An 18132-nucleotide genomic window follows, 5' to 3' on the forward strand; every position below is an offset into this window, starting at 1 on the left:
CATACCGAATTGTTAAGTGGAATCGGACCCGGAAAAATCTATCAATTCCCCTCCCTAATTTAAACCCTTTTGGCGGTAATATTCCAAACCTGTGCGATCCACGCACTTAAGCTCAGAGCACCGGTTATTCACACTCTAAAACGACAGGTGGTACTGCTGAGTCAATTTAAGGCCATGAGAGTTACTGTTATTTGCGTATGGTGCTCTGCGCCAAAAATAGCAAAGAACAATAAGCAGGGTGGGGAGTAAAATGGCGGACTAAAGAGGGCAGAAACTTACAGGTTGAGCTTGCTTCCCCTCGTTTCTGTACGCCAATTTTACCCCCCACCCTGCTTCTTCTTTATTTTTGGCGGACGGCACCATGCGCAAATAACAGTAGCTATCATGGCCTTAAATTGACCCAGCAGCAACACCTCGTTGTAAAGTGCGAATTACGGGTGTTCTGAGTACAAGTGTATGGATCGCGCAGGGTGGAATATTGCTACCAAAAGTTTTAACTTAAAGAAAATGCAGAATTGTTTTTTCACTTGCGATTTGTTGAGCGTGAGTAAAAACGTTTTTGTGTGTTTGTGGAGTTTTGGCAGTAATATCACTCCAGAGTTGTTCCTCTTCTGTAACAGCTTCCACTTTTCTTAGAACCCACGAAAAGTGATGTACAAAGATATTTGCCGCCATCTGGTGGCTGAAGCTCCACAGTACATGACATCTTGACTTCATCGTTTTGTTTGCCAGGCGTGACCAATCCAATATTACCGAAACTGTATTTTGGAGTATTTTGGTTTTATTTTTGTACATTCAAGAATATAAACTGTTTGGTGTGTGTGTCAGTAACAGTAGTGTCTCACAGTTTTACCTCACAGAGTAAATACAAACCACAGAGACCAAATAAAATCAAATCTAAAGGAAAACAAGGCGGAAGTAGCCGATAACAAGAGTCCAGTGCGTCATCAGTGCTGCGTCTGTCTTGGGAGTGTTAGAAGGGGCCAATTTGTGGCACTAGCTCCGCCCATCGGGCAGCTAGCTCCGTCCCCTCAGAGTTCATCCTGCGCAGACAAAGCAGTTGACTCGTTATTCCCGCCGTGGTGTTGGAGTTATGTTTTTGTTTGGTTTGAAGCTTATTGTGGCTCACCTTCTTTTTGATTTGTGACCGCGATGACAACTGCTGTAGCCTCTGCCTGATGATGTCTGCGATCACGTTAGCCTCCCGACTGTTGATATGTTCTCCGCTTTGTGCGTGCTGTCAACACACACCTCTTATATTTAGACACCTGTGTTGCATGTATGTGTAGGGATGGCTGTTGTTTACATTTTTAACCCATACTATTACCAAATTGGTACTTTAGAAATGGTGCCGGTGCCTAAACCGGCACTTAAAAATGGAAAACGTGGCAATTTTGTAATTGTTTGTTTTTTATTGAATTTTGTGACATTTAAGTTGAACAGACTGATAATTTATATTACTGAAATAAAGTTAAGTAACTAATACATTCAAAAATAAGAATAAAACCTACCACAAATTGTCATAGCGATTGTCGCAGTACAGAATATGCAGAAATTGTAGTTGTAATGTTTGAACTTCACAATTCCGAGTATTCCTAAATACCACCTGGTATATAATATTAAACGGTAATGATTAAAAAACCGCGGTCAAACTCCCGACGGTTAGTATAAACGTTTTAAATTAAAATTATTCGAAAAAATTTGTGATTGATAACTGCACTTTAATAAACTCACGGACTGGTTGGTGCCAGCGCTCTAGCCTAAATACTAACATGAAAACAAGAGCATTAACATAATTCCCTGTTAAGAAACGACATACCCCAATATATACTTATACAGACAGATTAGTGTCTGATAGGCGTGTCAAAAAAAAGTATTTTCAAATTAATCGCAATTCATATTTGTAAAAAAAAAAAATTCATTTTATTTAATTTTTATAATTTGTTTTTAATCTGTCCAGTCCAGCCACTTAAGCAAACCATATTGTTGATGCAGATGATTGTACACATTTACTTTATAAAAATAGAAGTGTTGGGTACTTCTCTTGTTGCCTTATTTGTATTTGACTTTAGTAAATGTTTGGGTAGCATCGTATTAAACAAAACCAGTTTTCTTTTAAGTCGTATAGAAATGTATCAGAGCTGTTTATTTATTTTAGGAAGGAATGTAGTTAATCATATAACTAGCACCCAATGTTATTAAAATAGTAATGATTTTGAATCGAGAACAGATTCTGAATCGAATCAATACCCCCAAGAATCGAATCATGTGGTGCCCAAAGATTCACAGCCTTAGTGTCTGAGCAACTGAACTGTTAAATTGTGTACATTGAATCTACACGGAGTGACTGTTCTATACTCCGAGAAAAAAAACAAGGGTTTTCTACGGTACGTTCAAGGACCGCTGAACAGAATAGGACGCCACAAGGTCCGCCATAAATAATAAATAATAATAGATTTTATTTGTCACATACTTTTCATTTAAATAAATCTTAAAGTGCTACATTACAAAGCAATATTCAAAACAATACAAGCTTAGCCACTAAAACAGATAAACTAGTTAGACAAAAGTGAAGCTGAGATCGGTAGGTTGGAGTTCAAATCCCAGCCGAGTCATACCTAAGACTATAAAAATGGGACCCATAACCTCCCTGCTTGGCACTCAGCAACAAAGGGTTGGAGTTGGGGGTTAAATCACCAAAATGATTCCCGGGCGCGGCGCCGCTGCTGCCCACTGCTCCCCAAGGGGATGGGTCAAATGCAGAGGACAAATTTCACCACATCTAGTGTGTGTGTGAGACAATCATTGGTACTTTAATCTTAATCTTTAATCATAAGAAACACAAAACATGCAAAATAGTGGCTATTTTTTAAGAGTGTGTCAATTTATTTTACTTATTTAAAGAAATGATAAATGGGTTATACTTGTATAGCGCTTTTCTACCTTCAAGGTACTCAAAGCGCTTTAACACTATTTACACGTTCACCCATTCACACACTGATGGTGGGAGCTGCCATGCAAGGCCCGAACCACGACCCATCAGGAGCAGGGGGGAAGTGCCTAGCTCAAGGACACAACGGACATGACTAGGATGGCGGAAGCTGGGGATTGAACCAGAGCCGCGCCGTCCCCCAAATAACTTGGTCAAAAGATTTCAGTGTGTGTATAAGTATTCTTGCACCATATCGGTGGCTGAGTTCGCATTTATTTAGCACGGAAATAAGGCACCAATAGCTTTTTCTGGGTACTATCGTATGCACATGTGTCATGTGTTTCGGTTTCTATTAATGTATGTGTGTGTCCTTACCCTCTTGGCATGCTGGTATGGGTAGAAGCGCACGGTGGGGTAGGCGGTGATGCCTGCCGACTGACATGTCTGATAGTGAGCCTGGCAGTCGATCTTGCCAGCTCGGACCTCCCCTTTCAGGACCTGTCAACCCCACAGTGACCCGGCCCGTTTAGACCACCCCTACTCACCTTTCTTGTCCACAAGAAAACCAGGGAAAAAGGTGAGACTCACCCGAGCCAAGACCTCAAACTCAGGGGCAAAGTGTTGGCAGGGTCCACACCAGGGGGCGTAAAAGTCCAGAACCCAGTGGTCGTGACCTGCCACAACCAGAGACCTGAAGGAGTCGGGAGTCAGATCCACTGACACTCTGGGCAGCGCGCTGGATGTGAACACACCGCCGATTGTTAATTGAACACGCGAGCCACGTTTAACCAGGTTAAGAAAGATGGCGACCCACCTGAGGGCCCAGGATTTCAGTGAGTGTGCGTCTCTGTGCCAGCCGTTGTAACTGCTACACAACATCAACACACAACATTAGCACTGCTACTTAATTCATCTACACAATATTATTTGATTCCTTCTATACTGTGACTGTTGGGTTACAATACAACTAATTATGGATGGGTACCGTTCACATTTGAACCAATACGGTACCAGTACTCAACAGTGCCAATTTTCGGTACTTTTGTGTGTGTTTGTAAATACTATTATTAGTGATAAAATTTCATTTAAAAATGACCTGATTATGATAACGGCTGTCCAGTTCTTATATCTGGTTTTATTATCACATCTCTCAGTTTCATTTCCAAGAATAACATTAAGTTGAAATTACAGTTGCAGGTCCAAGATGTTAGATGGCAGTAGGGTACAGTTTATGGTGTGTTGGTTTGTCTTTGCTAAATATAGTCTTTTGTTGTGCTCTAAAAAGTGTTAATACTGTAAGTCATTTTTTTTTCAAACTTTTTTCACCAAGTACCACCTCTCCAAGAACCACCATAAAGACCAACAGTAACATACAGGCCTAAATAATAATTAAAAACAAGGCAGAGGTTCTAATTAACAGGAATATGAAATATTTTGGCCACTGTATCGTTACACACAGTTTGGACAGTAACACTGTGTTTAAATATTTAATTAGGTGATTAGTTGGCGTACCACTAGATAAAGTCTGTGTACTGCTAGTTTGAGAATCACTGCTGTAAGTATTGTACTTATTACGCACCAGCTGTTTGAGTGTTGCATGAATCTTAGTTGTAGTTTTCATTACCACATTTGGCGGTGTTGAAATTGCCTTGTGAAATCGCTAATGCTAACCTGTAGCATGTCTACAGCCAAGCCAATGCATATTAGCATCAATCTAGCACAATTTTGGGAAAATGGAGCCTTTCTTTACTTACATTGGAGCGTTTTTTTGAGTCAGTTTCTTTGTTGGCATTGAAAAGTGAAACATCACCGGAAAGTAGTTTGACTCTCGGTGCTACCAAGTGGCAAAGTGCGAAGATTCAGGCGTGATTTTAAGTGAACTGGTGCCCGGTCGGTGCCAAAAAGGTACAGGATTCAGGACACATCCCTACCTGTGAGGCACGCCGGAGTACTTACGTGTAGAGACCGGGTTTCCTGGTACTGCCCGAGTACAAGCGGATTTCGGGATACGCTCGCACGTGTTGACTCTGGCAGAAGGACTGAAAGCGCTGACAGTCCACAGAGCCGACCATAATCTGACCTGCCAACATCTGTGAGGGGAGACGCACGTTAGGACATGTTTTATTACAGACAGCAGTCGCCGCACAGTGTGTGTGTGTGTGTGTGTGTGTGTGTGTATGTGTGTGGTCACCGTACCCGCGCCATGCGCCTCCACTCAGGCAACAGGGCCTGGCATGGACCACACCATGGAGCATAGAAATCCACCGCCCAGATGTTCCCTTCTTCTCGACCTGGGGGGGACAAAGAACGCCTGGAGGAAGTATACGAGCTCCTTGAGAGGAACGTTAACGGCACACGTGGAACACAAGTTTCACCTTGAACTTTGTCAGAGAAGGTAGGAGGATCTAAAACCACCACGGATGGATGGATCAGGTCCTGTAGGCACAGAAACATCATTGTCTTTGTGTTTCCAGGCACGCGTTACAATTTACTGTATGCCAAAACAACCCGTTTCTTCCCTCAGGCTATCACAAGTGTCAGAGCAGTTGCTGTGAAATAACCCTGGAATAAACCTTTAGTCACCTCTCATTATTTAGACAAAATCATCTGGGAGGACTCTTCCCTGCAAAAAGGGAGGCTCCCAATACTATATTAATCTTATTAGCCCTGCACATACTAGCTATTTAAGTACTACAAATTCCCTGACTATAAGCCACTCCTTTTTTCCAATGCTTTGAACCCTGCGGCTTATAAAACGGTGCAGCTAACTTATGGATTTTTCTTCGCTGACGGCCATAATGCAAATTGTCAGAGACAGAATTAGGGGCTTATGAGCAGTGTGTGTGTGGGTGTCTGTAGACTTAGGAGTTGTAGGTCACATGGGTGTAGGTGGGTGTGTGTTAAAAGTATTTAAAGAGAGTAGATACACCCGGAGGAAACAGGAAATAGGATAGAGGGAAGAGGACAGGAGGAGCCGATACATTTGGGTGCCACACTTTCGCTTGGCTTGATTTGGCTATATATTTCATTTTGTTTATCACTCGTTAGTCATCTTATTTTACACTTCAAATTCACTCAGGAGTCAAGTGCGTCATTCAAGATACAAACCCATTCTTATTCCTCCAGCAACCATCGAGAAACGTGGCCGCTACACAAATAATTTAAAAAAAACAAAAAAACAAGCAAAAACACTGAATAGGTGTTATTGTTTGTGTTATGGCGCCATCCTTTGGACGAGTTCACTCATTGCAGGTGCTGCATTCCTGTTCTGTTCGGACTGTGCTTTCAACCGGAAATACAAGTGCAGTTCCGCCTTCTTGCCGTCCATAGCGTTTTTACTAGTATGGATTCTTCATTTGTCAATCCGAGCAATGTTTGTAAATTTTACGAAATAACTAAAACCATTTATACCTCCTAAACCGTCTCATGTGTGATGTCTGTAGTGAGTGTTTTCATGCATATTTGTTTACATTGTACAAAAAAAACAGTCTACCAAGTCAAATGTTTTGTGTGTTAAACAAACCTGGTCAATAAAGCGGATTCTGATTCTTGACACAGTTATGCAAGCTGTACACAGATTACTTTGTATTGTGTCAAAACGCCCTTTCTTCAGCGCGGTCCCATGAAAAGATTAAATAAAAGATTTGCAGGAAGGTTAGTGGTGTATAGTGTTCCCTCGCTAATACGCGGTTCACTTTACGCGGCCTCTCTGTTACACGTTTTTTTTGTGTGTCGCATGCTTTTTTTTTTTTTACAGCTTATGAATGCGCATTGTGTTCTGCGTCCTGATTGGCTAAGGGACTGTAAACCATTGTCAATCAATCTTCTTCATACAATGTGTCCTGTACACCAGTGGTCCCCAACCTCCGGGCCGCGGCCCGGTACCGGTCCGTGGATCGATTGGTACCGGACCGCACAAGAAATAAAAAATAAATTAAAAAAACATTTTTTAATTTTTTTTATTAAATCAACATAAAAACACACAAGATACACTTACAATTAGTGCACCAACCCAAAAAACCTCCCTCCCTCATTTACACTCATTCGCACAAATGGGTTGTTTCTTTCTGTTATTAATATTTCTGGTTCCTACATTATATATCAATATAGATCAGTACAGTCTGCAAGGATACAGTCCGTAAGCACGCATGATTGTATTTTTTTATGACAAAAATAAATAAATAAATAAATAAAAATACCATAACCCCCCCGGTCCGTGGGACAAATTTACAAGCGTTGACCGGTCCGCAGTTACAGAAAGGTTGGGGACCACTGCTGTACACTACAGAATGCCTTCAGCTTGCCTAATTTAAAACATTGTTTGACGCGAGCAGTGTGGCTCTTTATTGTTGCATGTTGGCCTAAAACAGGTTTTGATCTTTGGTTTCATTCTTTAATATAGTAGTGTACTGTACTATTTTTTTTTTTTAAATCCACCAAGGTTTGAACTTTGGGAGTGTTTAAACGAGAGTAATGTGAGAAAATGTTCATGCCTGTCTAAGAAAAGTTTATAAAGTGGGTGGTTAGGGGTTTTATAGCCTTAAAACCTATGTAAGAAATGAAAAAACATATACTGTGCAGTACTGTAAACAAAAAAAATATAATAAATAAAAAAACAACAACCTGTAAACGAAAAAACATGCGCAGTAAATGAAAAAAAACCATCCTGTAAATGAAAAAACAGTGTAAACGAAAAAAATATATAATAACAACACATAAAAAACGAAAATTTTAATTAAAAAATCAACTTCTACTACACGGATTTCACTTAAAGCGGGTATTTTTTGAAATACAACCCCCACGTTAAAGGAGGGAACACTGTACTCACTTTGTGTGAGCGTACCTGTATGAACTCCAGAATGCCGTCAGCAGAGTGTTGTCCTTCATATTCATGAACGGATGATCCATTGAAGATGACAGTGGTGGGATAAGCGTGTATGTTGTACTGGCAACATGGACACAACAGTTAGTGTGTGTGTAGTTTATAGAAAGGAATGGTAGAAATCACCGTGGAGCAGAGGTCCTTGTGGATGGTACAGTCCAAAGTACCAAACTTCATCTGTCCTGCCAGCTGAATGGAGGCTTTCCTCAACTCGGGAAGTAAAGCTCGACATGGAGGACACCACTGTGTACGCAGCACAACACAACAGCTACACAACTCCTGTTTAAAGCTTGTCGGAGCAAAACTGACCGGTGCGAAGAAGTCAACCAGCCAGGCCTCCTTCCTGTCCGAGGGGAAGTTGTCGGGCCTCAGGGTGGTCACGTGAGCGCGGACGCTGTCCCGAGCGAAAGCTACAATATTGTACAGCACGTCCTTGCCTGCAGGCGACACAATGACGGGCTTACAATACAAAAAAGGAGACGTGCAACACACTTACCGTGGTGGATCTCAAAGTCGTGGACTCCCAGGCCTTTGAAGACGGCCACGCAGGCTTTGTGGATGTAGAGCGACTGACACAGCTGCGCGTCAGCGCTGCAGTCCACCCGGCCCACCTGGATGGACACACAGGTCACACACACACACACAGACTCTCAAGACAAAAGACAGCGCAGACCCACCTGTATGTGGTCATTGCGGAAGAAGGCCTGGAGCTTCTTGTACTCGCTGGGGTTCCTGTGTCCAAACGTGAAGCTGACCAACCAGCGGTGACGGGCCAGCTTGCTCTGAGACAGGAAGTAGAAAGGGAGTCACCAACGGGGAGGCATTTCAGGAGTTTGGCGGGGAGTCTTTACATGGAAGGTGTCGGCGGTTAGCAGCTGCAAGTCGGGGAGACGATCGATGACCTGAGTGTAAATCTCTCTGCTGTCCAGAGTGCGGAGCCACTGGGAGGAGAGGACAAGTCAGCACATTGTTGTGTCCCCATGTGCACGTGTCAACTCACCAGGACACTTCCTTGTTGATTCAGGGCACTTCCTGGTGGGAACAACGCAGTGGCTCCACTGGTTACCTGGCAACAAACAATCAAATCAATCGATTAAAGTATCATTATATTGCTTGTATTTTACTGACGCCACATCCCGTTCATTAAATATGCCTGGTGGTCAAGCTAGCTCTGTTCTAAATGGGTACTAGGCGCCATTTAGCCTTTTTCCAAGAAAAAATGCCCTATGCTCATGATGTTTTCGACTGTACGAATTGTTCAAATCGCGAAAAAGGATAAACGCTTCTTTGGAGTTTCTCGAGAGATAATCAAAAAGGCCCGGAAGAGTGCACGAGTTTACGAAATAACCATGTGAGCCCAAGGGAGCAGAGTCAAAGAATGCACGAGTTTGCAGTGATCACTTTGTTAAATGTTTAATACTTTTAAACGTTACTATTTCCCATTTAAGTATTATCTTGATATTATTTGTATTTCTTAAACACATGTTTGCTGCGAAAAAAGCACCAACTCGGTAAGTCTAAATTAACAAAAACAAACGTAAGCAAACCTAAAAGAGATAAGCTTTTACCAAAGGCAGCAATCATATGTGAAGCTTTTAGCACATACACAATGTTGACATCTATAGTTCTATTTTGATAAAGACAGGGAAAAACACGCTACTCGTAAACAGTTATATATATATCTATACTCACATATAGTACAATAAAGTACTATCTATCTAGTATATACACATATGTATATATTGTATGTAAATATGTATGTATACAATGTATCTATCTTCATAATGTAATGAATCTAAAATTAAAGAACCTCAAATTTTGGTCTTTTCTTAGTATTTTTAAGGGTGAGATTAAAATAGAAATTAATTAGATTCATTTTGTACAGATCATAATGAATTAACCGCTCATGTTTTCCAATCGCTTGACTGCACTAATTATCTAACAATGACTCTTCCAGCAGTCAATTAGTTATACAGTAGGTAGGGTTGTATTTTTTGTCTCATTCCTGTGAGAATCCTGCATGTGACTGAAGCATGAAGGAGTGGGACTAGCCAGGACTAACTGCAGTGTACTCAAACAACCACCAGAAAGTACTTTTACCTGGAAACTCTGGCAGAGTTGTTGTTGTATGCTGCAGTCCATCCATCCCACCTTCACCAGGCCGTCCTACACAAACAACCAGCATGACCATGCAAATACTGTCCCAGCAACTGCAGTCCAGGGAGTTCTCACCAACATGGAGGCCAGTTTCTGCCTGGTCCTGGACTCCAGACAATCTGTGGAAACCAGCAGAGGCGCTTTGTTAGTGCGGTGGAAGCCACACATGTGGACGCGAGCCAGCTCGTCCGAGGTACGTCAACGTCAACCTCAGTGAGCTGGTACTGGTGAGAGTTATACCTCCTGTGTCCGAGCAGAAGGTGATGAGCCAGCCCAGCCCTGACGCGAAGGCGCTGTCGATCTCGCTGAACACGTTGCCTAGCAACAACACAGTAGCCTGGTGAATCTGTAGGCCCGTCGGATAAGGTGAGTGCGCCTCACCTTGCTGCAGCTCTGTGACGCTGGTCTGGATGAACTGCATGCAGAAGGTCACCAGCTTGTCTTTCACACGCTCACCACTGAACTTCACTGGTTTCTACTCCAGCAGGGTTTGAAATGAGATGAAATTTGAAAGGTTATTAGTCTCTTCAAATAACATAGGGCTGTCTCTCGTAAGGAGTACTTCCTTTAGCGCATTTTATTACGTCTCAATTGGCACACTTCTGAACTTAATTAGTCTTTTGAGTGCATAAGTGTGTTTATGCTGAGAACTACGCCACTCACAACAGTCAAAAAGCTCTTAAGCGCCGCCCTAGTGGGTTCCTGAAACTTTTTAAAAAATGTTTGAAAATGGAAAAAGATGACATCACGCCCGGTTGCCTCTTTGCACTTCGGCACTTGGCCATCACTCCAGCAGCACTGAGAGCGGACTCAGCCAGACGACCGGTACCTTCTAGGTAATGTTGCAATTTTCAACGCCAACAAAGAAATTTACTTTTTTTTAAAACGCTCCAGCCTGAGTAAAGTGAAGCTCCACTTTTCCAAAAATGTGTTAGCTTAAAGCTAATATACATTGGCTTTGCTGTAAAATGCGTCTATTTAATGGCGATTTCAACACCTCAAAATGTATTAATGCAAACTACAACTAAAATGCATTTTACAATCAAGCAGCTGGACTTTCTGGGGCGCAACAAAAAACAAAAAAACACACCTTAACGTTACTGCCATTTGACGTCTTGGACTTGCAACTGTAATTGCAATTTAATATTAAATTTGCACATGATATAATAAGTACAAAGTAATAAAACAACAACTGGACAGCAGTTATCATCTCATTCTTAAATGTTACAATAAAAATTTGATTTTATTATAGAAAATAATAATAATTATTAGCACACAAAACTACCAAAAATACCGGAAACTGGTATGGGTTCAAATGTGAACGGTACCGATCCCTGGTAGACATATAAAATAAGTGTCCTTCCTGGAACAATACTGCAGTGTAAGAGCACATTGTCAATATAAACATGTATCTAATAATTATTGTTAAATATTACTTACACATTCAAAGTCTCCAAGGCTTTTATAAAGTATCCAGTATCAAACGTGTCTGCATCATTCAACTTACTGCGCCATGAGCCTAACTTCATGACAGAGCACATTGTCAATATAAAAATGTATTTAATAATTATTGTTGAATATTACTTACACATAGAAAGTCTCCAAGGCTTTTAGAAAGTAACCAGTAACAAACGTGTCTGCATCATTCAACTTACTGCACCAGGAGCCTAACTTCAAGACAGAGCACATTGTCAATATAAAAATGTATCTAATAATTATTGTTTAATATTACTTACACATACAAAGTTTCCAAGGCTATTAGAAAGTATCCAGTAACAAACATGTCCGCATCATTCAACTTACTGCGCCATGAGCCTAACTTCATGACTTATCACCAACAAAACAATTACCGCTTTAACTTAAAGACAGCGTACCCAGACAGTAAGTGTTTTTCATACCTACTTTAGTTCTGCTTGACTAATTCCACTTGATCAAACCTTTTCTAACATTCTACACTACAAAATGATAAATGTATTTATGATTCCTGCCGATATTGTATCGGATCAACATTGGTATCGGCCAACATTCAAGGCTCCGATATATTGGCATCGTATCGGAAGGGGAAAGAAGTTCCATAGTCGGTCGCGATCTTGGCTATAAAGAGGAAGGAGAGGGGTTAACTGTAGTGGTGGCAATTCACCATTAAAAAGGAGAACGTGTGTGAGTTGAGACACAATGAGGGCTATTTATTTATCATATATGTTCAATAAGTTAATACAAAGTATTGCTACCTGTCCTGCTGTGAAAATGTAGAGGCTGGGGTAGCTGCTGATGCCTTTCCTGCGACACAGGTGGTTGTTGTCGCCGCAGTTCACCGCCCCTATCCGGACCACGCCGTCCATCTCCTTGGCAAACTCTCGCCACTGAAACGCACGCGTCATCACTTTTGACACAACTCTCGGGGCATCACAGCGCCAACACAAAAAGGCAAACGCATGATGGTACGACAAGGTGTGTTGCGTTACCGTCGGGGCCAGCTCGTGACAATGTGAACACCGCGGGAAATAAAAGTTGATGAACCAGATCTCTCCTGAATTCACAGCTGCCTCTGAAACACACACACACACGTTTCACTTTAATACCAAAATAAAACAACGGGAAACCTAGTACACATTTTAGACCTGTAAAGTTAAAAACCTGAATAAAAAAAAAAAACTTGTATGATGGCCACAGTTTGACTCTGGAACAGATTATTTTTATTTTATAATGTTTAGTTTGTACTGTTAAACTTCTTTTTACAGTTATAAACCGTTAAGAATGTTTAAAATGTGCCTTAAAACTAAATAAAGCTTGTATGATGGCCACAGTTTCACCCGGGAACAGATCATTTCCATTTTACTACTACTTTAAACATTGCCAAACATTTTTTGCACTCGTATGACAGTTAAAACTGCTAAAAAGTGACTTAAGACACCGCCTATACACTTTGTATGTTGGTCACAATTTAACCCTAAAACAAGGTTATTTCTTTTTCTATCCACTTTTGTTTTCACATTTTGCTACTAATCTTCTTTTTACACTTCCACAACAGTTAAAATGTGACTTCATACACTGCCTGTACATCAAACTAAGCTTGTATGAGAGCCACAGTTTGACCCTGGAACAGATTATTTCTATTTGTACCCTGTTTTGTTTTTACGGTTTCCTACCATACTTTTGACATTATTAGGACCGATAAGAATGTTTAAAATGTACCTTTGAAAACATAACCTATACACTTAAAAGCTAGTATAATAGCCACAGTTTGACCCTGGAACAGATTATCTCTATTTATATCTCTGTTTTATTGTTACTTTTTAATATTTTTACACTTTTAAGACCATTAAGGATGTTTAAAATGTGCCTTAAACTAATGTCTGTACATTTAATAAAGCTTGTAAGATGGCCACAGTTTAACCCTGGAACAAATTATCTCTATTCATATCCTGTTTTGTTGCTACTTTTTACTTCTATACACTTTTAAGAATGTAGAGAATGTTTAAAATGTGCCTTAAAACATTGCCTGAAAACTTAATAAAGCTTTTATAATTGCCACAGTTAAAACTGCAACATATAATTTCTATTTTATACATTTGGGGTTATACTTTTTACTACTATACTTCTTTTAACACTTTTAAGACCGTTAAGAATGTAGTTGAGTTGTTGAGTTGATTTGAGATTATTTCGTAAAATGTACCTTTACACTTATCCATCCATCCATTTTCTACCGCTTGTCCCTTTTGGGGTCGCGGGGGGTGCTGGAGCCTATCTCAGCTGCATTCGGGCGGAAGGCGGGGTACACCCTCAAAGCTGTAAAATGGTTGCAGTTTTACCCAGGAACAGATTATTTATATTTTATACTGTTTTGTTTTTACTACAATATTTCTTTTTACACTTTTAAGACCGTTAAAAATGTAACTTAATACATATCCTTACTTAATAAAGTTTGTCTGACAGACTATTTGTATATGTAGCCTGTTTTGTTATTACATTTTACTGATATACTTCTTTTTAAACCTACAACAAAGTTTATAACATGCCTTAAAACATTGCCTTAACACTAAATAAAGCTTTGATAATGGTAATAGTTTAAAGCTGGAACAGATTATTTCTCTTTTATATTGTTTTGTTTTTACGCTGTACCATGACAGTAAAAAGTGCCTCACTTCTTTTTACACTTGTGTGACAATTAAAAATGTTTAAGATGCGCCTCCAAACATTGCCTGTACGCTTAATAAAGCTTGAATAATGGCCATAGTTTGATCCTGGAACATGTTTTGTTTTTACTTTTGACTATTATACTTCTTTTTACACCTCTAAGACCGTTTTAAAATGTGACTTCATACACTGCCTGTACACCAAATTAAGCTTGTATGAAGGCCACAGTTTGACCCTGGAACCAACTATTACTATTTATATCATGTTTTGTTTTTACTACTATACTTTTGACACTTTTGAGACCGTTAAGAATGTTTACAACGTACCTTTTAAAACACAGTCCTAACACTTATTAAAGTTGTAAAATGGCCACAGTTCGACCCTGGAACAGATTATTACTAGCGTCCTTTGTTGTTACTTTTTAATATTTTTACACTTTTGAGAACGTTAGGGAGGTTTAAAATATGCCCCACATAAAGCTTGTATAATGGCCACAATTTGACCCTGGAACAGAGTTCCATATTGTCTTGTTTTTACATTTGACTAATTCACTAAACCAGACCTGGGCATTCTGTGGCCCGCGGGCCGCATCCGGCCCTTTGTGCGTCCCTGTCCGGCCCGCGTGAGGCCAATTATAAATTACAAAATACATTTTAAAAAGTATCTATGTCGAGTGTGCAATACAACGGTGCTGCTTTTGTTTTGAAAATCGTTATTTGTATTACTTCCGTGTGGACGCATGCGTGTGCGTGATTGTGAGTGAATGTGAACAGCTGCAATCATTAATTACAAAATAAAGTTGAAAAAACATCTATGTCGTGCGCGCAATACAACTGTGCTGCTTTTATTTTGAAAAGTATCATTTATGAGCGTGTGTCCGTGTGTAACCTGCGAGTGAAGGTGCACATGCAGCGACAAGTGATGCGCAGTTTACACCCGAGACGCTAAAAAGAGAAAAGTTGATGAAGAATGGCGTGTTTCCAACAAGACATGGACTGCAAAGCAACGTTCCCTCTAAGGTGCGTGCCTGCGCAATTGCGCACTGCTCAAGCGTCTGCTGCGCGCATCAAATATATGCCGCGCACCAAATCAAATCCCATCTGAATTCTAAACAAAATAAACATATTTATTCTATGTAATTTTGCAATGCAACTTTGAGTGACAGTGACAACAAGCGGCCCTAACGGTGTTCGTCAACACCGTTCAATTGAACACCGTTCAATTATTGTAACGTCTATCGAGATGCTTCGAGGACAGGAATTATATCGATCACTTTATTGAGCAAAACTGTTTATATTCGGACATAACCACACCAAAAACATGAGTAAAACACTTTTATCTCGAAAAACTAGTCATTTTCTGCCGTACAAACCAGGCCAAAACCAACTTGTCATCTGTCACCAACACGCATAGCACTAAACCACTGGTGCATTTATGGCAACACAAAAAGTCGGACAACTCAAACACCACACAAAGTTACACTATGACTCCTCAGTCATACGTGTGCTTATTTTACTGTCATTTATTATTAATGTTAATTTATTTATATTAGTCATGGAATGCTGTTACACACACTATGTTGAAGTATTACTATTATTATTATTATTATTATTATTATTATTTATCTCACGGTATATATCAAAAATAATATTGAGCAAAATTTAATTGAAATATTGTCCATGTGGCCCTCCAGCAGTGCTCGGGTTGCTCATGCGGCCCCCGGTAAAAATTAATTGCCCACCCCTGCACTAAACAGTACCTCACTTCTTTTTCCATTTGTATGACAGTTAAAAATGCTAAAATGTGCCTCTAAACATAGCCTGTACACTTAAAAAGCCTAGATGTTGGCTGCAGTTTAACCATAGAACAGATGATTAATATTTCTATCAAGTTTTGATTTTACATTTCACTACTATACTTCTTTTTACACCTCTACGACTGTTAAGAATGTTTCAAAATGTGACTTCATACACTGCCTGTACACCAAATTAAGCTTGTATGATGGCCACAGTTTGACCCTGGAACAGACTATTACTATTTATATCATGTTTTGTTTTTACTACTATACTTTTGACACTATTTAGACCGCTAAGAATCTTTACAACGTGCCTTTTAAAACACAGTCCTAACACTTATTAAGGCTGTAAATGGCCATTGTTTGACCCTGGAACAGATTATTACTAGCCTCATTTGTTGGTACTTTGTGTTTTTACACTTTTGAGACCAGTAGGGAGGTTTACGACATACTTTTTAAAACACTTGTTAAAGCTGTAAAATGGCCACGGTTTAACCCTGGAACAGACTATTACAATTTCTATCCTGTTTCGTTTTTACTACTACCGTATACTTTTGACACTTTTGCGACCGTTAAGAATGTTTACAACATGCCTTTTAAAACACTTATTAAAGTAAAATGGCCACAGTTTGACACTGGAACAGATTATTTCTGTTATACATTTAATAATAATTTTCCTCTGGGAAAAGTGGTGCACAGGTTTACCATGAATTGATTTACGTGGACCCCGACTTGAACACGTTGAAAAACTTATTCGGGTGATACCATTTAGTGGTCAATTGTATGGAATATGTACTGCACTGTGCAATCTACTAATTAAAGTTTCAATCAATCAATCAATCTGTCAGGTTGGATTGCGTTGATACAAAGATGAAGAGGATACGACACATTCTTACCAAAGTCGCCGCTGTCTAAGGTGATGATCTCCAGGTCGTCATCATAGATGCCTGAACACGACGACACAGAAGTAATCATTCATTAAATATTAGACAGTTAACACCTTCAAATGCTGCCCACTCACCAAAGTCGTAGCGGTAGTAGTTCCAGCTCTCGTAGCGTCCTCCCTGCTGCTCGTCCAATCCCTTCTCTCCATATTTGTCGTATTTCTTGCGCAGGTCCTCATCCTTCAGAACCTCATAAGCCCGGTTCACCTGCAGGAACTTCTCGTGGGCCGACGAGTCCCCCTGTAGACATTTTATCAACGTAAACCGGTCTTTCCATCAGCTCATGTGATGTCGCTCACCGGGTTCTTGTCAGGGTGCATGGTGAGGGCAAGTTTCTTGAAGGCTTGTCGGATCTCCCTGGTCGTGGCCTCCCTGTTGACCCCCAGCAGGTTGTAGTAGTCGCTGCCGGTGGCGCACACGGCCCCCAGCACAGTGACAAGGAGCAGCCATGATAGGATGATCCAGATGGGATGGTGGACACACCTGGAACACATCACCTGTCCTCCCATTGCAGCCACTAGACCAGATAGGAAGACACAAACTAATTTAGGACTGGTTGATGCAGACGAACCAGATCACTTGCATTTCTTACTTGGATAAAACTCACTTACTTCAATACACAAGTTGATGCTTTTCAGTGTTCTGTTGCGGTGTGTGCACACCTGTCCATCTGCAAAAACTGTATGTGAGAATGTCCTGTCGTTTTGTATATTATAATAGGCAAACCACACACAAACTGATCTTTGGAAATGGAGAAAAAAAAACATTTCCCCGCAACTCAAAAAAACTTAAATTTGCTATTAAGTAGCAGAAGGGATACATAGCTAGCTAGGATAGCATAATTAGTTTCCATATGGCTAATTAACGCTCTTCATTGTGACGCTTAGCTGTTTATAATGAACCATTTCGGTTTGAGTTGAAAGTCTCCCAACACGGACCAAAGTTTACTTTTTAAAAAATATGCTTTTTACCTGTAATGCGTCTTAAAACTTCTAGAAGGCTCAGCTGATAATATCCGCATCCACATCCGTCTTACGCCGGAATGAAGTTTGTTGTCACAAATTTCACTTCCGTCTCGTGCTTTTCCAAATAAAAGCCACATAGTCGGCCAGGCTAAAGTGCGTGGATGGCAGTTTCTGTAAATACGTCATTTTAACGATAAAGTTACTAATGTACCAATTTTGTTCTGGATCCCACTCATATGTACACACAATATGGTTACATTTGTTGAGTCTGCTTTTATTTTGACAACTTGACCAGTGCTCATACTGTGATGACATTGCAC

The 18132-nt window shown here is 40.3% G+C and overlaps 1 protein-coding gene across 3 annotated transcripts in view; it reads right to left on the reverse strand.

The window, feature by feature from the left end:
• Window positions 1–750: 750 nt before the first annotated feature.
• dnajc10 (DnaJ (Hsp40) homolog, subfamily C, member 10) overlaps window positions 751–18132 on the reverse strand; it is a 29421-nt gene continuing 12039 nt past the window's right edge. The window contains exons 1-26 of one of the 3 annotated variants that reach the window (XM_062061426.1): window positions 17819–17945; window positions 17459–17517; window positions 17147–17364; window positions 16925–17087; window positions 16800–16850; window positions 12437–12519; window positions 12203–12334; window positions 10353–10446; window positions 10212–10289; window positions 10047–10090; window positions 9915–9980; window positions 8815–8880; window positions 8666–8755; window positions 8492–8596; window positions 8311–8425; window positions 8124–8251; window positions 7941–8057; window positions 7776–7877; window positions 5308–5368; window positions 5129–5223; window positions 4889–5022; window positions 3747–3800; window positions 3521–3668; window positions 3308–3430; window positions 1130–1237; window positions 751–1043 (exon numbers count right to left, since the gene is read on the reverse strand). In XM_062061426.1, the coding sequence (XP_061917410.1) occupies window positions 1032–1043; window positions 1130–1237; window positions 3308–3430; window positions 3521–3668; window positions 3747–3800; window positions 4889–5022; window positions 5129–5223; window positions 5308–5368; window positions 7776–7877; window positions 7941–8057; window positions 8124–8251; window positions 8311–8425; window positions 8492–8596; window positions 8666–8755; window positions 8815–8880; window positions 9915–9980; window positions 10047–10090; window positions 10212–10289; window positions 10353–10446; window positions 12203–12334; window positions 12437–12519; window positions 16800–16850; window positions 16925–17087; window positions 17147–17364; window position 17459 (2388 nt within the window). In that variant the 5' untranslated portion in view covers window positions 17460–17517; window positions 17819–17945 and the 3' untranslated portion in view covers window positions 751–1031. Of the gene's footprint in view, window positions 1044–1129; window positions 1238–3307; window positions 3431–3520; window positions 3669–3746; window positions 3801–4888; window positions 5023–5128; window positions 5224–5307; window positions 5369–7775; window positions 7878–7940; window positions 8058–8123; window positions 8252–8310; window positions 8426–8491; window positions 8597–8665; window positions 8756–8814; window positions 8881–9914; window positions 9981–10046; window positions 10091–10211; window positions 10290–10352; window positions 10447–12202; window positions 12335–12436; window positions 12520–16799; window positions 16851–16924; window positions 17088–17146; window positions 17365–17458; window positions 17527–17818; window positions 17946–18132 lie in introns of those variants that run through there. The other 2 variants (XM_062061427.1, XM_062061428.1) reach the window with 2 other exon arrangements.

Source organism: Entelurus aequoreus, linkage group LG10 (assembly GCF_033978785.1).
Source record: "Entelurus aequoreus isolate RoL-2023_Sb linkage group LG10, RoL_Eaeq_v1.1, whole genome shotgun sequence".
In the NCBI taxonomy this organism is placed as follows: Eukaryota; Metazoa; Chordata; class Actinopteri; order Syngnathiformes; family Syngnathidae; genus Entelurus; species Entelurus aequoreus.